At 35.7% G+C, this 25,935-nt stretch overlaps 3 protein-coding genes across 4 annotated transcripts; 2 read left to right on the top strand and 1 right to left on the bottom strand.

Annotated features, from left to right (window-relative positions):
* The first annotated feature begins 370 nt into the window (after positions 1-370).
* On the top strand, positions 371-5,856 carry LOC106370834 (phospholipase D beta 1). 2 transcript variants are annotated; one of them, XM_048743287.1, is made up of 11 exons: positions 371-622; positions 754-2,404; positions 2,588-2,704; positions 2,779-2,973; positions 3,323-3,571; positions 4,010-4,078; positions 4,162-4,309; positions 4,600-4,748; positions 4,839-5,015; positions 5,100-5,297; positions 5,397-5,856. In XM_048743287.1, exons 2-11 carry the CDS (start codon positions 806-808, stop codon positions 5,688-5,690), a joined length of 3,195 nt encoding a protein of 1,064 aa, XP_048599244.1. In that variant the 5' UTR covers positions 371-622; positions 754-805; the 3' UTR covers positions 5,691-5,856. The 2 variants fall into 2 exon arrangements, with proteins under 2 accessions (XP_048599244.1, XP_048599245.1); XM_048743288.1 differs by lacking the exon at positions 371-622 and having other exon boundaries at positions 678-2,404.
* Positions 5,857-15,075: 9,219 nt separating this feature from the next.
* Positions 15,076-16,768, top strand: LOC106370832 (pentatricopeptide repeat-containing protein At1g01970-like). Its single transcript, XM_013810807.3, has 2 exons — positions 15,076-15,757; positions 15,844-16,768. The coding sequence occupies exons 1-2, from the start codon at positions 15,320-15,322 to the stop codon at positions 16,615-16,617; spliced, it is 1,212 nt and encodes a 403-aa protein (XP_013666261.2). The 5' UTR covers positions 15,076-15,319; the 3' UTR covers positions 16,618-16,768.
* Positions 16,769-16,927: 159 nt separating this feature from the next.
* On the bottom strand, positions 16,928-18,045 carry BNAA10G00140D. The gene has a single exon (XM_013810808.3). The coding sequence runs from the start codon at positions 17,876-17,878 to the stop codon at positions 17,153-17,155; it is 726 nt and encodes a 241-aa protein (XP_013666262.1). The 5' UTR covers positions 17,879-18,045; the 3' UTR covers positions 16,928-17,152.
* Positions 18,046-25,935: the final 7,890 nt, after the last annotated feature.

The following is a 25,935-nucleotide window of genomic DNA, read 5'->3' as shown; positions in this document are numbered from 1 at the left end:
GTGGTTTTATATAAAACATTATATTTGTTCCATGTTTCATTACCATTTTTCTACACAAAGATTATGTAAACTCAGTTCATAATTAATGAAAATAAGACGTTAAAAAAATTATATTTGTATATGAATATTAATATATTATAGTTGCTAATGTGTTTGTAAAGTTTGCACACAAACTGTAAAAATTTATAAAGATTTAGAAATCATTTATAAAATTGTTCTAAGATTTATAAAATCATTTATTATGGCTTATAAAATTTACAGATTATTATTAATAAGAACCAATTCACACTTAATTTTCATTTAAAAATATAATATAGATTTCTTAAAAAAAATACTCTCACACCCGATTCACCTAGTAAGTAGATAAAATATTCAGACAGATAAACAGATAGAATTATAATACACGTGTTAAAGCGGGAAAGGTGGAAGCGGCTAAATAAAGTGTCATGCAAAAAAAAGGAGAAACAAAGAAGATTGTGGGGGAACCTGGAATAGCCGGTTGTTTCAGCGTTAAAGACACAAAAAAAGAAAGACGCGTAGGCGTGTTTATTCCTTAGAATCCTCTCCTCTCCTCTCCTCTCTGCGCGTGCGTTTCTTCCCCGAAGGTCCCACCATTCCTCAGGTAAGTTTCGTCGGAGTCTGTTAGATAGATAAATTGTAAAAATCCCATTACTCTCGCTGTTAATCGCTGTTCTGTCTAGAAAACACATTTTTGATTCAGCGGGGATTGATCTTAACTTTTTGATTTGCCAGAGCTGGAGATCATCGATCCGAGTGTTGATAGGTTAGGTTAGATAGATAGAAAATGGAGAATTATGGATCACGATATCCCTACCCTTATCCGCAGTACCCATACCAACCTTCTTACCAATACCCACCAGCTCCTTACAGACCTCCCGGTCCCGGTTCAGAGCAATACCAACCTCCTCCTCCCCCTTATTATCCTTACCCTCCTCCTTACGCAACCCCACCACCATATGCTTCGCCTCCTCCGCTTCATCAGCACGCTTCAGGCTCTCATTCTGGCCCTTTGGACTACCCCCCACAACCATCCTCATCTCCTGAGTATCACCGCCATTCTTTCGATTACCGACCTTCTCCTTACCCTTCTCCTTATCCTCCTCATCCCCAGGGCACCTATGCTCCTCCTCCTCCTCACTATCCCTATCAAGAGCCTGCTGCCCAATACGCCCCTCCTGAAACTAAACCCCAGGACCCTACTCCTCCCCCCCCCTCTAAAACTCAAGCCTTTCCAGAATACCGTAGGCAAGATTGTCTCACCTCTGTGCCTAATGATAACGTAAGCAATTCTGCTGCCTCTTATCCTCCCGTCGATGAACTTCTTGGTGGCCTCCGCATCTCTGACAAACCTCAGCTCTCTTCCTACCCTTCCAACTCCTGGTATCCCCGTCCTGCCGATTTGTATGGTTACCCTAACAGCTCCTTCCCTAGCAACTCTCACCTCCCTATCTTAGACCGTGTTGATTCCTCTACTTCCGGCTATGCTTCCTCTGAATCCCCTCATGGTGTCGACATGCGTATGACCCTCTTTGGTAAAGGCTCCTTGAAGGTCCTTTTGCTGCATGGTAATTTTGACATCTGGATCTATCATGCCAAAAACCTCCCTAACATGGACATGTTCCATAAGACTCTCGGTGACGTTTTTGGAGGCCAGCTCAACAGGAAAATTACCAGTGATCCTTACGTCTCTGTATCTGTCGCCGGTGCTGTTATTGGTAGAACCTACGTTATGAGCAACAGTGAAAACCCTGTCTGGATGCAGCATTTTTATGTTCCCGTTGCTCATCATGCTGCTGAAGTTCATTTTGTTGTTAAAGACAGTGATGTTGTTGGTTCTCAGCTTATTGGATTGGTTACAATCCCTGTCGAACAGATCTACTCTGGCGCCAAAATTGAAGGCACTTTTCCTATTCTAAGCAGTAACGGCAAGCCTTGTAAACCTGGTGCTAATTTATCACTATCCATCCAGTATACCCCTATGGAGAAGCTTAGTGTTTATCATCATGGTGTTGGGGCTGGTCCTGATTACCAGGGGGTGCCTGGAACTTATTTTCCCCTTAGAAAAGGCGGAACTGTGACCTTGTACCAAGATGCTCATGTCCCTGAAGGTATGCTCCCTGGTATTAGACTTGACAATGGAATGTCTTACCAACATGGCAAGTGTTGGCATGATATGTTTGATGCCATACGCCAGGCCAGGCGTTTAATTTATATCACTGGTTGGTCAGTCTGGCACAAAGTTAGGCTGGTTCGGGATAAAGTAGGTCCCGCCTCAGCATGTACTCTTGGTGAGCTCCTAAGATCGAAGTCCCAAGAAGGTGTGAGAGTCCTGCTTTTGGTTTGGGATGATCCAACTTCACGAAGCATATTGGGTTATAAAACAGTACGTTACCACTTCTTTTAGTTTTCTTCTTCTTTATTTTCTGATTTTTATTTCATATCTAGTGTGTACAAGTCGGACATATTTAGAGTTTCATTTATCTATGGCTCTGGTTTCTTTGACATTTCTTCTTATCTAGAGAATACTTGTTTTTTTATCTTTTGACTCATCTTGGTAACTGTACAGGATGGTGTTATGGCCACGCATGATGAGGAGACACGCCGTTTCTTCAAACACTCCTCAGTTCAAGTCCTGCTCTGCCCCCGTAATGCTGGAAAGCGACATAGTTGGGTCAAGCAGAGGGTAGAGTATCACTTTCTTTTCTTTTTGTGTGTTAAACTAGGTATCCAGCTTCTAACTAAATTTTGGTCTATCAGGAAGTTGGGACAATCTATACACACCACCAAAAAAACGTAATAGTGGATGCCGATGCTGGTGCTAACAGAAGGAAAATTGTAGCTTTCGTCGGTGGGCTTGATCTGTGTGATGGCCGATATGACACTCCTCAACATCCGTTGTTTAGGACACTACAAACAATTCATAAAGATGACTTTCACAACCCCACCTTTACGGTACAGTTTGTTGATATCCTCTTTCGTTTTAGAATATTGGGGAGCTTTCGTGGTAGTTACGTAGTTAGCGATCACCGTGAATGGTAGCTAGGACTTCTTTTTCCCCTAAAATACGATCTTTGTATCATATATAACCAAATAGCTAGTTTATGATTCTTGACAAAAGGACTTGTCTTCTCCAAATCCTTTTCTTGAGCTCTTCACATTCATGCATAGCTCCTCCTGGTGGATTTTGTCATTTGTAGACATCAAAATTTATTGAGCTGGAAGATTGATTGATAAACATATGTTACCCAATCTTTTTATTCTGGATGGGATAACCTTAATTTTTTTGTCATCATCTCATCAGGGAAACCTTTCTGGATGTCCAAGAGAGCCGTGGCATGACTTGCACAGTAAGATTGATGGCCCAGCTGCGTATGATGTGCTAACCAACTTCGAGGAGAGGTGGTTGAAGGCTGCGAAGCCTAGCGGGATCAAGAAGTTTAAGACTTCCTATGATGATGCGTTGTTGAGGATCGATAGGATTCCAGATATAGTAGGAGTTTCTGATACCCCTACTATTAGCGAGAACGATCCTGAGGCTTGGCATGTTCAGGTAAGAATATCAAAACCATGATACTGTCATGAAACCGTGATTTACAGTCTTTAGCATTGCGTTGGAGCTAGAGATGAATAGAAAGAGTTGATGAACTTAAGCATTTATGTGAAACCAACCAATATGTGTCTGCTATCTTGATTGAGCATATGGTAATTAGTGACTAGATTCGTTTAGCAACATAACGTCTGACATCAGCTTCCTTGTACCTATTTCTTCTCTTTATACTATTATCTAGCCATCGATATTTAATGGGCCTTTCAGGATTACCTTTATATAGTGGTTTCATTGAGACTATCATGCACAGTCGATAAAATAAGTCACACTATCGACTGTGTGAACTGTCCAGGAAAACTCTATTTTTTGTATGTGGGTAAAATATAGTCGTGGTTCATATTACGCTGGCTAATCTGATGTTTTTTTTCTGGTTTGATTCAGATTTTCCGTTCAATCGATTCAAACTCTGTAAAAGGTTTCCCAAAGGATCCAAAAGATGCTACATGCAAGGTGACTTGAAAATCTTTTCTTTTGTGCTTGGATGTCTAAATATTTTGAAAAATTAATCCATGTAAAGCTTTTGTTTTGAATAGAACTTGGTGTGTGGGAAGAACGTGCTCATTGATATGAGCATACACACAGCCTATGTCAAGGCAATTCGTGCAGCTCAACACTTCATATATATTGAGAATCAATATTTCATTGGGTCTTCCTACAACTGGAATGCGCACAAGGACATAGGTTCAGTTACATATCTCTGCTTGTTTATTTCAAGAATACAAAGAAAACTAAGTTCTTTTTTTTTCCCTTACAATTATGATTTCATTATCCTAGCCTAGGATAGGCATCATACGTTTTTGTCTGCATACTTTAAATTGTGTCACGTGTTACTTGTCTACCATCTACTTCTTAACTTTGTACAAAGCTTTAGCTTACTTTTTCAATTTGTGCGTCTCTGATTTTTCTTGATGTTTTTAGGAGTTGTAATTGGCTCTCAACGTTGCTATACAATGTTTTGTTTTGTTGTGTAGGTGCTAATAATTTGATTCCTATGGAAATTGCGTTGAAGATAGCTGAAAAGATAAGGGCAAATGAACGGTTTGCTGCATATATAGTCATTCCAATGTGGCCAGAAGGTGTTCCAACTGGTGCTGCTACCCAGAGGATTCTGTACTGGCAGGTATATATTTCCGAGTAAATATGCTCTTGTTGTCTAGAAATCACGAAACTAAGCAGAGAATATTGAAACACTGAATGTCAATCGTTGCAGCACAAGACAATGCAGATGATGTATGAAACTATCTACAAGGCGTTAGTGGAGACCGGCCTTGAGGGAGCATTCTCCCCACAAGATTACCTCAATTTCTTCTGTCTTGGCAACAGAGAAATGGTGGATGGAATCGATAACTCGGGAACAGGAAGTCCAAGCAACGCAAACACTCCTCAGGTAATAAACTGAATCCGAGACTGCCATGTAAATTTATCGATCATGTTGCTGAGAAGATGATTCCTGATGGTGAGGGTGTGGCAGGCATTGAGTCGGAAAAGCAGAAGGTTTATGATCTATGTTCACTCGAAAGGGATGGTCGTAGATGATGAATACGTAGTAATTGGATCGGCGAATATAAACCAGCGATCAATGGAAGGGACAAGAGATACAGAGATTGCAATGGGAGCTTATCAACCACAGCATACATGGGCAAGGAAACATTCTGGTCCAAGGGGTCAGGTACATCCCTCCGATAATAATAACCACATAATCAGTTACTAGTTAATTTTTTTCCGGTTCTAGAGTTAGGATCATTGGCTTGTTCTTTTATGTGTGCAGATATATGGATACAGAATGTCGCTGTGGGCAGAGCATATGGCAACGTTAGATGACTGTTTCACGCAGCCAGAGAGTATAGAATGTGTAAGGAAAGTGAGGACAATGGGGGAGAGAAACTGGGAACAGTTTGCAGCTGAAGAAGTGTCAGACATGAGAGGACATCTGTTAAAGTATCCAGTGGAAGTGGATCGGAAAGGCAAAGTCCGACCACTGCCTGGGAGTGAGGCGTTCCCGGACGTGGGAGGTAACATTGTCGGATCGTTCATAGCTATACAGGAGAATCTAACCATTTGACATACAAATACTGAACCAGTGGTTGTGGATATTTATTTATTGAGAGTTGGAAATTGGTTAACGATTTAACTTTTTACACATTGGGTTGGGTGGAGGGTATATAAAGAATAAAAATGATTCATATTTGTGGTGTACAAACTGGTTAATGTATTTGAAGTTTCTTCCACCATGTTTCTTAGTTCATCAATTAGGGACACACACCTATACACTTGTTTTCTTCTTTAGCAGCATCACATTTATTTTGGTTAGATGAAAACACCCTTCATTACCGTTCCTTACTAACAGAAAATAATATATCGTTGTATTATAACTGAAAACACTGTACAAAAAATAACAGAAGGCAAAAGATTTATGTTCCATCTCTATGAAAATATTGAGTTTTTCGGTAAATGTTCTATATACAGAATTCTATGATCTTTGGCGTTGTTTTAAAATTTCTAAGCACATTCTACATTTGTATTAATGTATATTAAACTCTCTTTTATGGTACATAAACGTCGTTTTAATTTTTTATCAATTAATTTAGTTTAACTTCATAATACTCCCTAAAATGGTGGACTAAACACTATAAAATTATTATTTTCAAGAGAAACGGAGACAACAAAGGTTCCAAACCTCTTTTACCTTCATTATATGTTAGTGCAAAATTCAACTATGTATTAAAATAACATTGTCATATTTTTGAAATTTTCACAAAATCTTTGTGTTAATAACCCCTACGAAAATATTGAGTTTTTCAGTAAATGCTCTATACACTGAAGCTTAAGATTTTTAGTGTTGTTTTAAAATTTCTAAAAATATTATACATTTGTATTAATCTATATTAAACTCTCTTTTATGGTACATGGATATCATTTTAATTTTTTCAACTAATTTAGTAAAACTTCATATACTCCATAAATTGGTAGATTAACCACTATAAAATCGTTATTTTCTAGATAAACGAAGACAACAAAGGTTCCAAACCTCTTTGACATTCATCACATGTTAGTGCAAGATTCAACTATGCATTAAAAAATATTATCACATTTTTGATTTTTTCTGAATCTATGTGTTATAACTCCCTACGAAACTATTGAGTTTTTTGGGTAAATGCTTTCTATATACTAAAGCCTATGATCTTTAGTGTTGTTTTAAAATTTCTAAACATATTCTAAATTTGTATTAATGTATATTAAACTCTCTTTCATGGTACATATACATCATTTTAATTTCTTATCACTTAATTTAGTAAAATTTTATAATATTTTCTAAATTGGTGTACTAACCACTATAAAATCTTTTGACAAAAAAAAAACCACTATAAAACCACTATTTTCAGGAGAAACTGAGACAAAAAAAGTTCTAAACCTCTTTGGCCTTCATCATATGTTTGTGCAGGATGCAATTATGCATTAAATCAATATTGTCATTTTTTGTGTTTTCTTAAAATCTACGTGTACCTCTATGCAAATATTGATTTTTTGGTAAATGCTCTATATACTGAAGCCTATGACCCTTAGAGTTGTTTTAAAATTTCTAAACATATTCTACATTTGTATTAATGTATATTAAACTATTTTTCATGATAGAGAAGCATCATTTTAATTTTTTATCAATTAATTTAGTAAAACCTCGGAATAATCTCCAAATTGGTAGACTAACCACTATAAAATCGCTATTCTCAAGAGAAACAGAGACAACAAAGGTTCCAAACTTCTTTCACCTTCATCATAAGTTAGTGCAAGATTCAACTATGCATTAAAAAAATATTTTTCATATTTTTGAATTTTTCTCAAAATCTATGTGTTAACCTATGATATTTAGTGTTGTTTTAAAATTTTAAACACATTCTACATTTGTACTAATATATATTAAACTCACTTTCATGGTACATGAACATCATTTTAATTTCTTATCACTTAATTTAGTAAAATTTCATAATACTTCCTAAATTGGTTGACTAACCACAATAAAATCACTATTCTCTAGAGAAACGGAGACACCAAAGGTTCCAAACCTCTTTGACAATCATCATATGTTAGTGCTGGATGAAACTATGCATTAAAACAATATTTCCATATTTTTGAGTTTTTCTCAAAATCTATGTGTTTAACCCATACGAAAATGTTGAGTTTTTCGATAATTTCCCTATATACTAAAGCCCATGATCTCTAAAGTTGTTTTAAAATTTTTAAACACATTCTACATTAAAACAATATTGTCATATTATTGAATTTTTCTCAAAATCTATGTGCTTAAATGTTACGAAAATATTGAATTTTTTGGTAATTTCTCTATATACTAAAGCATATGATCTCTAGTGTTGTTTAAAAATTTCTAAACACATTTTACATTTGTATTAATGTATATTAAACTCTATTTCATGGTACATTGGCATCGTTTTAATTTGTTATCAATTAATTTAGCAAAACTTCATAATACTCCATAAATGGTGGACTAACCACTATAAAATCGCTATTCTCTAGAGAAACGGAGACAACAAAAGACTCCAAACCTCTTAGACCTTCATCATATATTAATGCAAGATGCAACTATGCATTAAAACAGTATTGTCATATTTTGAATATTTCTCAAAATCTATGTGTTAACCCCTTCAAATATATTAAGTTTATTTGGGTAAATTCTCTCTATATACAAAAGTCTATGATCTTTTATGTTGTTTTAAAATTTTTAAACACATTCTACATTTGTATTAGTGTATATTAAACTATCTTCCATGGTACATGGACATCGTTTTAATTATTTATCAATTAATTTAGTAAAACTTCATAATACTCCCTAAATTGGTGGACTAGCTACTATAAAATCGCAATTTTCAAGAGAAACGGAGAGAAAAAAGGTTTCAAACCTCTTTGACCTTCATCATATGTTAGTGCAAGATGCAACTATGCATTAAAACAGTATTGTCATATTTTTGATTTTTTTCTCAAAATTTATGTGTTAACCCCTACGAAAATATTGAGTTTTTCTGTCAATGCTCTATATACTGAAGTCGATGATCTTAACTGTTGTTTTAAAATTTCTAAACACAATCTACATTTGTATTAAAGTATATTAAACTATCTTTCATGGTACATGGGCATCGTTTTAATTATTTATCAATTAATTTGGTAAAACTTCATAATACTCTCTAAATAACCACTATAAAATCGTTATTTTCAAGAGAAACAGAGATTAAAAAAAAGGTTCCAAACCTCTTTGACCTTCATGATATGTTAGTGCAAGTTGCAACTATGCATTAAAACTGTATTGTCAAAATTTTTATTTTTCTCAAAATCTATGTGTTAACCCCTACGAAAATATTGATTTTTTTCATAAATGCTCTATACACTAAAGTTTATGATCTTAACTGTTGTTTTAAAATTTCTAAACACAATCTACATTTGTATTAAAGTATATTAAACTATATTTTATGGTACATGTGCATCGTTTTAATTATATATCAATTAATTTAGTAAAACTTCATAATACTCCCTAAATAACCACTATAAAATCGTTATTTTCAAGAGACACGGAGATAAAAAAAAGGTTCCAAACCTCTTTAACCTTTAACATATGTTAGTGCAGGTTGCAACTATGCATTAAAACAGTATTGTCATATTTTTGATTTTTTCTCAAAATCTATGTGTACCCCTACGAAAATATTGATTTTTTCCGTAAATGCACTATATACTGATGTCTATGATCTTAACTGTTGTTCTAAAATTTCTAAACACAATCTACATTTGTATTAAAGTATATTAACCTATATTTCATGGTACATGGACATCGTTTTAATTATTTATCAATTAATTTAGTAAAACTTCATAATACTACCAAAATTGGTGGATTAACCACTATAAAATTGGTATTTTCAAGAGAAATAGAGAAAAAAAAGGTTTCAAACCTCTTTGACTTTCATGTTAGTGCAGGATGCAACTACGCATTGAAACAATATTGTCATATTTTTGATTTTGTTTTCTCAAAATTCATGTGTTAACCCCTACGAAAATATTGAGTTTTTCCGTAAATACTCTATATACTGAAGTCTATGATCTTAACTATTGTTTTAAAATTTCTAAACACATTCTATATTTGTATTAATGTATATTAAACTATCTTATATGATACATGAGCTTCGTTTTAATTATTTATCAATTATTTAGTAAAACTTCATAATACTCCCTAAATTGGTGGACTAACCACTATAAAATCGCTATTTTCAATAGGAATGGAGAGAGAAAAAGGTTCCAAACCTCTTTGACCTTCATCATATGTTAGTGCATGATAAAAAAATTCATTAAAATAATATTTTCTTAATTTGATTTTTTTCTCAAAATCTATATGTAACCCCTCTACGAAAATATTGAGTTTTTCCGTAAATGCTTTATATACTGAAGTCTATGATCTTAACTGTTGTTTTAAAATTTCTAAACACATTCTACATTTGTATTAGTGTATATTAAACTATCTTTCATGGTACATGGACTTCGTTTTAATTATTTATCAATTAATTTAGTAAAACTACATAGTACTCCCTAAATTGGTGGACTAACCACTATAAAATCACTATTTTCAAGAGAAACAGAGACAAAAAAGGTTCCAAACTCTTTGACATTCATCATATGTTAGTGCAAGATGCAACTATGCATTAAAACATTATTGTCATATTTTTGATTTTTTCTCAAAATCTATGTATCAACCCCTACGAAAATATTGAGTTTTTCCGTAAATGCTTTATATACTGAAGTCTATGATATGAACTGTTGTTTCAAAATTTCTAAACATAATCTACATTTGTATTAAAGTATATTAAACTATCTTTCAAGGTACATGGGCATCGTTTTAATAATTTATCAATTAATTTAGTAAAATTTCATAATACTCCCTAAATAACCACTATAAAATCGTTCTTTTCAAGAGAAACGGAGATAAAAAAAAGGTTCCAAACCTCTTTGACCTTCATCATATGTTAGTGCAGGTTGCAACTATGCATTAAAACAGTATTGTTATATTTTTGATTTTTCTCAAATTCTATGTGTTAACTTCTACGAAAATATTGACTTTTTCCGTAAATGCTCTATATACTGAAGTCTATGATCTTAACTATTGTTTTAAAATTTCTAAACACAATCTACATTTGTATTAAAGTATATTAAACTATCTTTCATGGTACATGGGCATCATTTTAATTATTTATCAATTAATTTAGTAAAACTTCATAATACTCCCTAAATAACCACTATAAAATCGTTATTTTCAAGAGAAACGGAGATAAAAAAAAGGTTTCAAACCTCTTTGACCTTCATCATATGTTAGTGCGGATTGCAACTATGCATTAAAACAGTATTGTCATATTTTTAATTTTTTCTCAAAATCTATGTGTTAAGTGTTAACCCCTACGAAAATTTTGACTTTTTCAGTAAATGCTTTATATACTAAAGTCTATGATCTTTTGTGTTGTTTTAAAATTTCTAAACACATTCTACATTTGTATTAGTGTATATTAAACTATCTTTCATGGTACATGGACATCGTTTTAATTATTTATCAATTAATTTAGTAAAACTTCATAATACTCCTTAAATTGGTGGACTAACCACTATAAAATAGCTATTTTCAAGAGAAACAGAGACAAAAAAGGTTCCAAACCTCTTTGACCTTCATTATATATTAGTGCAGTATACAACTATGCATTAAAACAGTATTGTCATATTTTTAATTTTTTCTCAAAATCTATGTATTAACCCCTACGAAAATATTGAGTTTTTCCGTAAATGCTATATATACTGAAGTCTATGATCTTAACTGTTGTTTTAAAATTTCTAAACACAATCTACATTTTTATTAAAATATATTAAACTATCTTTCGTGGTACATGAGCATCGTTTTAATTATTTATCAATTAATTTAGTAAAACTTCATAATACTCCCTAAATTGGTGGACTAACCACTATAAAATCGCTATTGTCAAGATAAACAGAGACAAAAAGGTTCCAAACCTCTTTAACCTTCATCATATGTTAGTGCAGGATGCAACTATGCATTAAAACAGTAAAGTCATATTTTTGATTATTTTCTCAAAATCTATGTGTTAACCCTACGAAAATTTTGAGTTTTTCGGTAAATGCTCTATATACTGAAGTCTATGATCTTAACTGTTGTTTTAAAATTTCTAAACACATTCTACATTGTATAAATATGTATTAAACTGTCTTATATGGTACATGTGCATCGTTTTAATTATTTATCAATTAGTTTAGTAAAACTTCATAATACTCCCTAAATTGGTGGACTAACCACTATAAAATTGCTATTTTCAATAGGAACGGAGAGAGAAAAAGGTTTCAAACCTCTTTGACATTCATCATATGTTAGTGCATGATACAAAAATTCATTAAAGTAATATTTTCTTATTTTGATTTTTTTCTCAAAATCTATGTGTAACCCTCTACGAAAATATTGAGTTTTTCTGTAAATGCTTTATATACTGAAGTCTATGATCTTAACTGTTGTTTTAAAATTTCTAAACATATTCTACATTTGTATTAGTGTATATTAAACTATCTTTCATGGTACATGGACTTCGTTTTAATTATTTATCAATTAATTTAGTAAAACTTCATAATACTCCCTAAATTGGTGGATTAACCACTATAAAATCACTATTTTCAAGAGAAACGGAGATAAAAAAGGTTCCAAACCTCTTTGACATTCATCATATGTTAGTGCAGGATAAAAAAATGCATTAAAATAATATTTTCAAATTTTGAGTTTTTTCTCAAAATCTATGTGTTAACCCCTACGAAAATATTGAGTTTTTCCATATGCGCTATATACTGAAGTCTATGATCTGAACTGTTGTTTTAAAATTTCTAAATATAATCTATATTTTTATTAAAGTATATTAAACTATCTTTCAAGGTAGATGGGCATCGTTTTAATTATTTATCAATTAATTTAGTAAAACTTCATAATACTCCCTAAATAACCACTATAAAATCGTTATTTTCAAGAGAAACGGAGATAAAAAAAAAGTTCCAAACCTCTTTGACCTTCATCATATGTTAGTGCAGGTTGCAACTATGCATTAAAACAGTATTGTCATATTTTTGATTTTTCTCAAAATCTATGTGTTAACCCCCTACGAAAATATTCGTTTTCCGTAAATGCTCTATATACTAAAATCTATTATCTTAACTGTTGTTTTAAAATTTCTAAACGCAATCTACATTTGTATTAAAGTATATTAAACTATATTTCATGGTACATGGGCATCGTTTTAATTATTTATCAATTAATTTAGTAAAACTTCATAATACTCTCTAAATAACCACTATAATATCGTTATTTTCAAGAGAAACAGAGATAAAAAAAGGTTCCAAACCTCTTTCACCTTTATCATATGTTAGTGCAGGTTTCAACTATGCATTAAAATAATATTGTCATATTTTTGATTTTTCTCAAAATCTATGTGTTAACCCCTACGAAAATATTGATTTTTTTCGTAAATGCTCTATATACTGAAGTCTATGACCTTAACTGTTGTCTTAAAATTTCTAAACACAATCTACATTTGTATTAAAGTATATTAAACTATATTTCAAGGTAGATGTGCATCGTTTTAATTATTTATCAATTTATTTAGTAAAACTTAATAATACTCCCTAAATTGGTGGATTAACCACTATAAAATCGCTATTTTCAATAGAAACGGAGAGAAAAAAGGTTCCAAACCTCTTTGACATTCATCATATGTTAGTGCAGGATAAAATAATGCATTAAAATAATATTTTCAAATTTTGAGTTTTTTCTCAAAATCTATGTGTTAACCCCTACGAAAATATTGAGTTTTTTCGTAAATGCTTTATATACTGAAGTCTATGATCTTAACTGTTGTTTGAAAATTTTTAAACACATTCTACATTTGTATTAGTGTATATTAAACTATCTTTCATGGTACATGGACATCGTTTTAATTATTTTTCAATTAATTTAGTAAAACTTCATAAGACTCCCTAAATTTGTGGACTAACCATTATAAAATCGCTATTTTCAATAGAAACAGAGACAAAAAAAGTTTCAAACCTCTTTGATCTTCATCATATGTTAGTGCAAGATGCAACTATGCATTAAATTAGTATTGTCATATTTTTGATTTTTTTCTCAAAATCTATGTGTTAACTGCCTACGAAAATATTGAGTTTTTCCGTAAATGCTCTATATACTGAAGTCTATGATCTTAACTATTGTTTTAAAATTTCTAAACACAATCTACATTTGTATTAAAGTATATTAAACTATCTTTCATGGTATATGGGCATCATTTTAATTATTTATCAATTAATTTAGTAAAACTTCATAATACTCCTTAATTGGTGGACTAACCACTATAAAATAGCTATTTTCAAGAGAAACAGAGACAAAAAAGGTTCCAAACCTCTTTGACCTTCATCATATGTTAGTGCAAGATGCAACTATGCATTAAATTAGTATTGTCATATTTTTGATTTTTTTCTCAAATTCTATGTGTTAACTCCCTACAAAAATATTGAGTTTTTCCGTAAATGCTATATATACTGAAGTCTATGATCTTAACTATTGTTTTAAAATTTCTAAACACAATCTACATTTTTATTAAAGTATATTAAACTATTTTTCATGGTACATGGGCTTCGTTTTAATTATTTTATCAATTAATTTAGTAAAACTTCATAATACTTCCTGAATTGGTGGACTAGCCACAATAAAATCATTATTTTCAAGAGAAACGGAGACAAAAAAGGTTCCAAACCTCTTTGACCTTCATCATATGTTAGTACAGGATGCAAAAATGCATTAAAATAATTTTTTCATATATTGATTTTTTTTCAAAATCTATGTGTTAACCCCTACGAAAATATTGAGTTTTTCGTAAATGATACTGGCGTCTATGATCTTTTGTGTTGTTTTAAAATTTCTAAACATATTCTACATTTGTATTAGTGTATATTAAACTATCGTTCATGGTACGTGGACATCGTTTTAATTATTTATCAATTAATTTAGTAAAACTTCATAATACTCCATATATCAATAAAAAGAGTAACCAACCACCTTCATCAGTCATATAGTACTTTGTTGTCATCTGTAGATTAATATTTAAACGGATGAACTGCAGTTTTAACAAAAGCTAAGCCGGCAAGGAACACATTTTTTTCAGAGCCATAAGCCGACAAAGATCGCAATCTTTCTGAAGCCATGACTTGTTGTTTGTATTATAAAATTTAGAAAAGTGTTAGTTATATAAGTTTTTTTTGAAATTCTCTAGTAAAATTTTAAAAGATTATAAATATTCAAATTCCGTTGTATTTCCATTGCCTTATACCCGTTTTGGGATTATTTATAAAGTAAATATTAAAAAGCAGGCTAATTTTATTTAGTATTTATTTTCTTAACCGGGCCATAATGGGTGCCCATATTATAAAACATCCATCACGATGGCCCAACAAAGGCCGACAGGTAACCATCTAATTTGTGGTGTTGCTGGTGTCGTGTTCTATCCACCAGAGGAAGGTTGAGTTCTCTTTTCTCCACCAACTCGGCGAACTTAAAGCTCCGCTCACAATCTTCTGGGTATTTTCTATGATCCTTTGGCTCTGAGGTGTATGATGGGAGTTTATAGCTGTAACGCAGTGTTGAACAGCGTCTTCCCCTTTGTTGGTGGTGGTGGAAGCCACCATAAGCTCTACTTTAGTCCAAAAACCCCCTTCTCTGTAGAAGAATCTCGTCATCGTTTTAGTTGCAAATGTAGGATGGCTATGGAGGTTGTAGACAAGGAAGAAAAGGGCCCTCCTAGAAGATTCAATTGGGTTGATCTGAATAGTCATCATATTACAGAAGAACAAGAGGAGGCAATCACTCGGATTCCTGTTAAGATGTCAAAACGCTGTCAAGCGCTTATGAAGCAGATAATATGCTTCGAAAAGGGTAGCAGCTTTAGCGACATGTTAGGTGCTTGGGTTAGGAGGATGAAACCCATTCGAGCTGACTGGCTTTCCCTTCTTAAAGAGCTCAACAATCTTCACTCTCCCTTTTATATCAAGGTCTGTTTTTATGATGTCTGAATGGAATTTATTTTTAATTTTATTCATTAGTATTTAACCCTCTCTCTCTCCTCCTCCTCCTTTAGGTGGCTGAATTTGCGCTGCTGGAGGATTCCTTTGAAGCCAACCCCCGCGACTATACCAAGATCATTCATTACTATGGGAAGCTTAACCAAATCCAAGAGGCTGAGAAAACTCTCGTTTCTATGAAAAGTCGAGGCTTTCTCATTGATCAGGTCACCCTAACTGCCATGGTTCAGTCGTACAGCAAGGCAGGCTTTCACCGCTTGGCTGAAGAAACTTTCAACGATATCAAGTTGCTCGGGGAACCACTTGACTATCGATCCTATGGTTCCATGATTATGGCCTACATCAGAGCTGGCACTCCGGAGAAAGGAGAGGCTTTGCTCAGAGAAATGGACTCCCATGATATCTGCGCCGGGAGAGAGGTTTACAAGGCCTTGTTGAGATCCTACTCTATGTCTGGAGATCCCCAAGGATCCAAGCGTGTTTTTGACGCTCTTCAGATCGCGGGGATCACCCCTGATGCAAAGCTATGTGGACTGCTCATTAACGCATACAGTGTCTCGGGTCAGAGCCAGAATGCGCGTTTGGCTTTTGAGAATATGAGAAAAGCCGGAATCAAAGCTACTGACAAGTGTGTGGCTCTTGTGCTCTCTGCATATCAAAATGAAGAAAAGCTCAATGAGGCGTTAGGGTTCTTAGTTGAGCTAGAGAAAGACTCGATCATGGTTGGGGAAGAAGCTTCTGCTGTGCTGGCTCGGTGGTTTAAGAAGCTTGGTGTTGTTGAAGAAGTTGAGTTACTTCTCAGGGAATTTTCATCCCACAAGACACTCTGACAGGCAGGCTTAGGAGATTGGGATTCACATCATCATGCTTGCAAACGAGATACACAATCTGATGTTTCTATCTACTATACAATGGTTCAATATATTATCTAATCCATTGTCCAATATACTTGCATTCTAATCTCATGTTCTATTTACTGTCCGCAACTACTTATATACTGTAGCCGTAGTTTCACGCATAACAAGAAACGAAGGTTACTGTAATTGCAGAGATCACAATTTCCCTGAACCAAAAAAACATATTCACAATTAAACTATACCAGAGTGTAGACTGTGGAATTCAGATTGTAAGCCAAATGAATAGCAATGAAATATCTGATACGGCTTAGGAGAAAGACGATGTAACTATTTGTTCTCACAGACACATAAATTAAGAAGAAAAAAAACTTGAGAGAGAGAGAGAGAGAGACCTGTTTACCATCCTACAGAGATTCATTCATAGAAGCAAAGCATAACTCTCAAAAAAAAGAAAGCAAATGAAATGACAAGAGACAAGACAAGAGTGAGAGGGTCCTCCTTGCTAAAGCTAGTTGTCTCCTCCTCTTGGTTCATCATCATCATCGTGAAACTCTTGGAGGGCATTGAGAATCCGAGCTTCCATTTTCCTGACACGGGCAAGCAACCGATTGCAAGATCTAAGGTAACCCTTAACCTTGTCCTTTTCGCACTGATCCACATAAACCTCCATATCCTTGAGAAGATCCATCAGCTCGTCGACCACTTGCGAATACTCCATGACCCGACCCGGGTCTCTCTCCACCACCTCCTCCAACTCTCTCCTCGCCCTTTCTAGCCACTCGGCGGACAGGCGAATCCGGGCTTTCAAGGATTCGTAGTTACCACTGGCGTACACTTCCATCAGTTTGAAGACGGTACCCGGCTTGGTTTTGTAAAAGTGGAGAGCTTTCACATGGCCCGGCTTGCGCTGCAAAGGGACCTCTTTGATCGCACCTTCTTCCTCCAACTCGAGATCCATAGGAGCGGCGGTGATGATTGGAGGGTATCGGTGGAGACGAAGGAAGAACCAGGCGGAAGCTGCGACTGCCACGGCGGGGATTATCAAGTGGCCGCCGAACTGAAACTTTTGTGGTGGTTTGTAACCACTACTAGGAGGAGAAGGGTCTGTGGGTGAAATGGAAGGAGATGTGATGGCGAAGAGAGAAATAGGGTTGTGAAGGTTGGAAGGTCTGTAATAATAAGGGTGAAAGGGGATGTTGTTGTACTGACAATACGCCTTCGTGAGGCTTCCCATCTTTCACCAAACAACGTTGTTTCGACAAATTCAATTTAGTGCTGCCAAGACGAAGAAGAACCCTAAACCCCCAATTTTCATCCTTTTGGTTGAGCCTATTTTGCACCACCACAATTTATTAATCTTCTTCTTCCGTTCAACGGCGACTACAAGTTTTCCCCTTTTTCCTTATATATAAAATAAAAATACTGTAGATAAAATTTCACTGTTATGTGGGCTTCTTAGTTAGGCTCACTTCTAATGGTAAAGCCCGTCGTTAGCCTGGCATTTTTATACGTTTTGGGTTTGGTTTGGTTATATACCCAAAACGTATACAGACACCCTGTCTTTCTGGTTTTATTTCAAACCCCATAACTTTGGCTTTCTCTTTGTCTTTGTCTTGGGGTATATAATCAAGTGCCAAATTGCTCTGTCTTCTCTCTTTCGCGACCAAACACAAACACAAATCTGGTTTAATACTATGTAAGATTCGAATTATCACGGAATACGTTGTCTCTCTCTCTCTCTTCTTTAATCTTCTGCGACTGTGCGAAGCATATACTAATATTTACAATATACAAAGTCAACATTTGCACCGACCTTAATTTTATACTCAAAAATTATAATAAAATATATGTTTTACTGATTCAAATCTTTATAGAAAACAAAGAAATCAAACCTTTGGTTTAAAATAAGAGAAGTGATGCCTCGCGAGTCCAATACTAGGTTGATTGTTTGTGGTTTTTGATTAGTTTTTGGCTTTTGTTTTTCCAAAAACCATTTTGGAACCAATCAAGATTTTAAAAGAATAGATTCTCTAAAATATAGGGAAACTAGTTTTTGCAAATAACTGTTTTCTTAACACAAAAACCAAAAGCCAAGTTTCCATAGTTTTTTTCTAATCCTACCATGAGTTTCCAATTTTTTTTTAACTTGATTTTATTTTATTTACACTTTAATATAAGAAAATAGCAAAAATGATAATTACTGTAAACAAAAAAGGTTTAGTAAGATTCATTTGCTTACTATTGAGACTATTTATTAAAATTCTTGATATTTATTCTTTTTAAACAAAAAACTAATTTCTAAGTTTTTTTAAAAAATATCAGACCAAAAAATCATTAATCGAATTTTTCAAAAACCAAAAGGATAATAAAATTTTTATTTCAGAATTCAAAATATACTTATAATTTTATACAGTTTCCGAACTTATAAAAATACATTTAATTTTATTTAGTATATTTAAATAATCTAGCTATTGATATTTTTATTTATAATATTTGAATTATAAAATATTTTAAAAATATTTTTTTTTAACTTTTTAATTTTTTATTGTTATTTTTGAACTGTATTAATTATATATGAATTTTGGTTCATCTATCTAGTTTGCAGTATTTCATCTTATAAAATAAATTTATTAAAAGAATAAATTTTTTTAAGAGGTAATATTTTGCATTATTTGTTTTTCATAGTAAGTAATATTTTATTTTAATTTCAAACAAAAATGATATCATTCAATTTTTCTAAAAATTAAAAATGTACAAAAATAAAAAAATCAGAAATTTTAGATAAATATTTTTACTATTTTATAAATGCAAAAACCAAAAGTTAGAAACCAAAATCACCATTCGTGTTTTTTCAAAAACTAAAATCTACTGCAAAATCAAAAACCAGAAACTAAAAACCAAAATCTAAAAACTAAAAACCAAAATCCAAAAACCAAAAACTAAAATCTAAAAACCATCCAAACAATCATCACCTATATGTTTATTAGGAAGTACTCGTCGTATTTGCAAGTGTCCTTCTGTCATTACTTACATCACATACATGACTTGGGCGGTTTCCACGTTGTTTTATCATCTTTTTTCTCTGCTCATTTGTTTTATTTTCCACGTATTTCTCTCAATGGGTTTTAGTACTAATATTTATTGTTTGTGTTCTTTGTTCTAATGCTGATGAGACCATCAGGCATTTATTTTTCGAATGTTTCTTTGCGGTTGCTACTTGGTCTCGTTTCTGTAGCAGGTATATGGCGTCTCCTCCAGCCTCCTTACAGGAAGTCGCGGGTCTTTGCCGGCAGTTCCAGCGATCGCAAACACCGTGCACGGTTCCAGTCTTGAAACTCCTAAACCAAATCATCGTATATAACCTTTGGCGAGAACGCAATGCCCGTATCTTCAGAGGAGAGGCTTCAAATCAGGAGGCTTTTTATAGAGTGGTGGATCGTCGAATGAGAGATAGGCTACTGTCTCTGTCTCTACTGTCTAACACAGCTCAATCACCTTCTTTGCTTAAGTTGTATTTCTGCTTCATCTCACCCTATAGTTGATCCTACTCTCTCTTTATTTCTCTACTTATCTACTCCTATCTCTTTTGTTTCTATGTAATAAGTTGAGGTCTCTCAGCATTGTAAAACTCTAAAAAAAAATAGTATAAATCTTAACATTTACACCAAAAAAAAAAGAAAAAAAAACTTTTATTTATAGAGTTTGGACACAATGTATGGACACAATGTATGGACTTCAAATATAGTTTGTGGAAAAGACTTTTATTAATAAACATTAACGTCTCTTATTAACATAAAATAAAGTGATAACTTAAAATATTTCAATCTTTAAAACGGTAATTGGTCATAAAAATTTGTTGATTGTACAACTCAATAAATACTCGTTCTCGGTTAAAAATCCATTTAAAATTTTCTTCTCTCGATAAATTTACAATTTCAATCATTTACCTATATATTAATTAGTTTAAAACAAAAAAAAATTACTTATTCGTGCCGACATTTATATAGGAACATTTATATCTTCTTCTTTAGAAAATGTTATGTTTTGTCGGTGATTGGAGATCATGTTTATAATTTTAAAATGACAATAATAATATTAATGTGAGCTATATAGTTTGAGCTAACCATCGTACATTATTTATAAAATCAGATAAAATATTTTAAGTTAAGTGTTTGTATTGGTCAAAAAAAAAACAGATCAACGCCATCAAATGTTAAAAAATTCCACAAAAGAATAAAAATATTGAACTGCATGCAAATCATCCGCTTGAACTGCTTTTAAGAACATAAAAAAGTGAATGGTGATTTAAGTGTAGGAAAACTGCTTGTGCGGGAGATCTGCATTTGTCCCACCATTCTATTTGAACACTTAGAATTAAGCAGGAGATGATATGTGAATAAACCAGTAGTAATTGTCCTTTTGCCATTGATCTTCTTTGACACTAATTTTCTTGTCTTTCCTCTATTTTGAAATAAAATCTGGAGTATTTTTTTTTATATAGAGAAAGAGATAGAAAAAAAGCAAATAAAAAAGAAAGGAAGAAAGCTATATAAATAGATAGAGAGAGGTTTAGAGAGAGGTTTCTCCCAGGCACCTATTACGATGGAGTTCGTGATCCCGCGGTCCTAAGGCCTCACCACCTTTCCGGTGTCAGCTTTTAGCACGTTTCAGTGGAAATCCTCTGAAAACTTCTGGAAAACTTTCAAATTCCTTCCTGTTTTAGCAGTAACCAGAGGATAATACAGAGCCTTGTCCTTTATCCCCCGGGTTCATGCCCCCGACTCGGGTCGGAGGGTCCGCCGTCAGCTCCTGAACCCCGCGTTTCACATCCTCCGGAAGACCTGCAACAATGGAAGATCAAGGTTTCAACCGGTTCGATAGACAGACGAGCTCTAGGTGATTCTTCTCTTTCTACAAAACAAAAGAAGAAAGTCCAAACCTAAAATCAACGTGGAAATTTCAGAAAGTATTTGAACGGGATTCCGTTAGTAATTACTACACCGATTGGCTCCCATCTGAGATCTACCAAAGTGGATTTTTATCCCTGCTAAAAGAAAATGTCTAAAGGAAGATTTTCTAAGGAAGACAAGGGGAAGAGTTTGGACTTGGATCCCTACCAAGCTCCCAGAACAGCTCGAATCAAAGCTCAAGTTCCTGATAACTCGCTCCTACAACAACACTCTCTAACCCTGATAGGGAGAGTCACAAACCAGTCGGTACAGAAACTGTGGTCTCTTATCCCATTTTTCACCGACCTCTGGAAAACAGAGCACAGACCTATAGGCTCGGAACTTGGAAATGGAATGTTTCAGTTCAAGTTTGCTAAGGAAGAAGATCTACTGGCAGTTCTAGAGAGAAGACCATACCACTTTGCTAGATGGATGGTAATTGTTCAAAGGTGGGAACCTACTGTATCAGAATCTTTCCCATCTCTCATCCCGTTCTGGATAAATATCCAAGGTGTGCCAATTCATTTATGGTCTGAGGCAATTGCAAGAAGCTTAGGAGAAGATATTGGAGTATTTGAAAAGGCAGAAGTCACAGCTCTGTCGATGAGAATGCGAGTGCAGATAAACGGACGGCTACCTCTTATAAAGTCGTCTGTCATAGAATACTCAAATGGAGACGAAGTAACTGCGACCTTTGTCTATGAAAAGCTCGAACGCCACTGTTCTAAGTGTTTCCGATTGGACCACGATGTCAATGACTGTCTGGTTGCAAAACATGAGGCAAAAGCTCGGAAAGCTTCTAATGGGGAAGGGAGCCTCTCGGTGGAAAATGATCAGAGACGTGATGGAGGACACAAACCTCCACGGGAGACGGATATCTTTCGATTCTCTGCACACAACTCCCGTCTCTCCGACAGACAGAGAAATGCCAGATACAAGTCTTATGACCCCCACTATGATGCAAGGGCCACGATTGACTCCCAACGTAGATCAAGGTCCCTCCATGAGGCACACCAGCGTCGCCTTAAGGAACCCCTTAGAGATCAGCAGAGAGGCTACTATAGTAGAACCACCAGTCAGAGGGATGACGCATCTTTCTACAGGAGAGATAGGTATTCTCGATCACCCCAACGGAGTGAGAACCAGCATAGAAATCCTTCGAATTCAGCGCACAATAACTCCCCATCAAGCCCTCGCGGAAGAGAGAGGCATAGAAGAGAAGAAACAAATTCGTCAAAAGGCCCGAGAAATACGTTTGAAAGAGGGAATCCTCTCCTTCTGGAGCAACAACCAGCTCCTCATGAAGCCTTCAATGAAGCGCTGGAGGAAGTTAGAGAGGTTATGGTACAGTACACACAATGTGCTGACCCTACTGAGAGTGCGGCACGTAAAGAGAGACTCCGCAAAGCTGAAAAGGAGGGCCAACTGGAAGAAACAGCGGCTCGTATGGTCCAAGCTTCCTTGGGCGACAAACCTGAAGAACAACAACAGTTGAAAGAGGTTCCCTCAATTGAGAGAGTACCTATAGCTCTAAGACTCGGGCCAATGGCCCCTCCTCTGAGCCCGGTGGAGGGAGTAGTTACAGGAACAACCGAGAAACGCAAACCAGGAAGGCCACCAGGTCGTCGAACGATACAGTCAAGTCCAAAGCCGATAAGAGGTTCAAGCTCCAGGAAAAGAAAACTACAGCAACCTAAGACCACACAGCCCCGACGTAAGCCAAACCCAGACCTTCCTCTAGGAAGAAAAACAAAAGCCAGAAATGGAACGTCGCGAGATTCAACTGCAAGATCAGCATCAGCAACCAATTCGGAGGATCAGCCCATTTGCAACATGATCCCTGCGGCCACTAGAAGAAGGATGGATTTTCAAAATCCATCTTCTCTCGGTCCTTAAAAATAGCTAGCTGGAACTGTCAGGGGTTAGGGAATCCCCGGACAGTTCGTAGGTTACGAGAGATGAGAAAATCTGTTGATCCGGATATCATCTTTCTCTCGGAAACCAAAAATCCCGACAGCTTCGTGATTAAGAAGACGAAGCAACTGGAGTACGAGAACATCTTTCTGGTTCCCCCAACTGGCCATGGTGCAGGGGTTTAGCTCTTTTGTGGAAACAGAAAGTTAAACTTCGTATTGTAAGCTCTAGTGCAAACCTTATTGATACTTGCATTGAATACGAAGGAAAAATTTTCTATGCCTCTTTCATTTATGCTGATACGGACAAGCCTAAGCGGAGGCTATTTTGGGATCATCTCCTATCGCTCAATGCCTCAAGAGACGCTCCGTGGTTTGTCACTGGTGATTTTAATGACCTGACTAACAACGCAGAGAAAGTGGGAGGGCCTGAGCGACCGGAAAGCTCTTTCACAGATTTGCGCACTTTCTTCTCGGAAGGAGATTTGTATGACTTACAACACTCTGGTGACTGTTTATCTTGGAGAGGAAAACGAGGGGACCACCTTGTAAGATGCAGATTGGATAGAGCGGTTGCCAACAGCTTCTGGGCTGAACTATTTCCAAAAGCAAGATCCCAATATCTGACATATGAAGGCTCAGATCATAAACCAATAGTGTCCTTCTTCGAACCGGATAAGAGGAAGAGACGTGGTCTGTTTCGGTTCGATAGGAGACTGAGAGATAACCCGGAAGTCAAGGCTCTTGTGAATTTGGAGTGGAAGAAGGCAAGTAATAAGTCTGTCAATGACAGAATAACCCTAATCCGAGCAGCCTTAACAGAGTGGAGTAAGAGAAGATATCACAACAGTAGACTTCTCATTGAGAAAAAGAAGATGGAACTAGAGGAGGCCATGACGGACCCTGTAAATGATACTGAGCTGATCAGCATGATATCAAACGATCTTAATACAGCTTATTTGGCTGAAGAAGAACACTGGAGACAACGGAGCCGGCTGCTATGGCTCAGTCTTGGGGACCGAAACACGGGATTCTTTCATGCCACTGCAAAAAATAGGAGGAGAGCGAACTCTTTTTCAGTTATTGAAGACGAAGATGGAGCGGCAGTGTATGAGGAAGACCAGATCGCTAAAGTCATTGTCCACTATTTCCAGAAACTATTCTCCTCTGTGGAGGGACAAAGAGAAGACACGGTGAACTATGCTCTATCACCTATGGTGACTCCAGATCAAAATGAGGTCCTGATCAAAGCTCCATCAGCTGCGGAAGTCAAGGAGGCAGCCTTCTCAATACACGCTGATAAGGCTCCCGGACCAGACGGGTTCTCAGCTGGATTCTTTCACTCAAACTGGGACAGTATAGGTGAGGAGATAGTAAAGGAGATTCAGGAGTTCTTTGTTTCCGACAGGCTGCCGGCAAGGATTAACGAGACGCATATCCGCTTAATACCAAAAGTACAAAGCCCTCAGAGAGTTGCTGAATACAGGCCCATCGCACTCTGTAACGTCTATTACAAAATCATCTCGAAGATCATGACGAAGAGACTCCAGCCACTGCTAGCGGGGATAATATCCGAGAATCAATCGGCTTTTGTACCGGGAAGGGCCATCTCAGACAACGTCCTAATCACCCATGAGGTTCTCCATTACCTCAAAACGTCGGATGCGGAGAAGCGCTGCGCTATGGCGGTAAAGACGGACATGAGCAAAGCATACGATAGATTGGAATGGGACTTCATCAAATGTGTGCTGCTAAGATTAGGCTTTCACCCGAAATGGGTGGCCTTAGTGATGCAATGTGTATCCACTGTTACGTACTCTTTCCTCATCAACGGTTCGCCTAGAGGAAAAGTCACACCGAGTAGGGGAATCCGACAAGGAGATCCACTCTCACCATACATTTTCATAATGTGTAGTGAGGTTCTCTCGGGTCTATGTAACAAGGCACAAGCGGAGGGTTCCCTAAAAGGAATTAGTATAGCTCGAGGGAGTCCTCGACTAAACCACCTCCTCTTTGCCGATGATACAATGTTCTTTGTAAGAGCAAACAAGGAAAGCAGCGAAGCACTCGTGAGAGTCCTTAAATTATACGAAGAAGCATCTGGTCAATCAATAAATACCGAGAAGTCTGCAGTTACTTTTTCGCACCTGACCCCTTTGACGCTGCGTGCCACGGTCAAAGAGACCCTCTCGATTCAGAAGGAAGGCGGCACTGGCAAGTACCTCGGCCTACCTGAGCTCTTTGGAAGGAAAAAACGCGATCTGTTCTCATCTATTATTGACAGAATCCAACAAAAGGCAGCAGGATGGTCCAATAGATTCCTATCTACAGCTGGTAAGATGACGATGCTTAAAAGTGTACTCACTCCAATCCCGTCATTTGCAATGACGTGCTTTCAGCTCCCGGTCTCGCTGTGCATGAGAATTCAA

This window comes from Brassica napus, chromosome A10 (genome assembly GCF_020379485.1).
Source record: "Brassica napus cultivar Da-Ae chromosome A10, Da-Ae, whole genome shotgun sequence".
NCBI lineage: Eukaryota > Viridiplantae > Streptophyta > Magnoliopsida > Brassicales > Brassicaceae > Brassica > Brassica napus.
Note: the sequence above shows the minus strand (reverse complement) of the source record. Positions and strands in the feature narration are given on the sequence as shown.

Excerpts from the sequence above, each read along its gene's own strand:
- LOC106370834 (XM_048743287.1), top strand. The coding sequence starts at position 806 with ATGGAGAATTATGGATCACGATATCCCTACCCTTATCCGCAGTACCCA. Across the intron at positions 4,310-4,599 it reads GAATGCGCACAAGGACATAG|GTGCTAATAATTTGATTCCT; the intron begins GTTCAGTTACAT and ends TTTGTTGTGTAG. Across the intron at positions 5,298-5,396 it reads ATTCTGGTCCAAGGGGTCAG|ATATATGGATACAGAATGTC; the intron begins GTACATCCCTCC and ends TTATGTGTGCAG.
- LOC106370832 (XM_013810807.3), top strand. The coding sequence starts at position 15,320 with ATGATGGGAGTTTATAGCTGTAACGCAGTGTTGAACAGCGTCTTCCCC. Across the intron at positions 15,758-15,843 it reads ACTCTCCCTTTTATATCAAG|GTGGCTGAATTTGCGCTGCT; the intron begins GTCTGTTTTTAT and ends CTCCTCCTTTAG.
- BNAA10G00140D (XM_013810808.3), bottom strand. The coding sequence starts at position 17,878 with ATGGGAAGCCTCACGAAGGCGTATTGTCAGTACAACAACATCCCCTTT.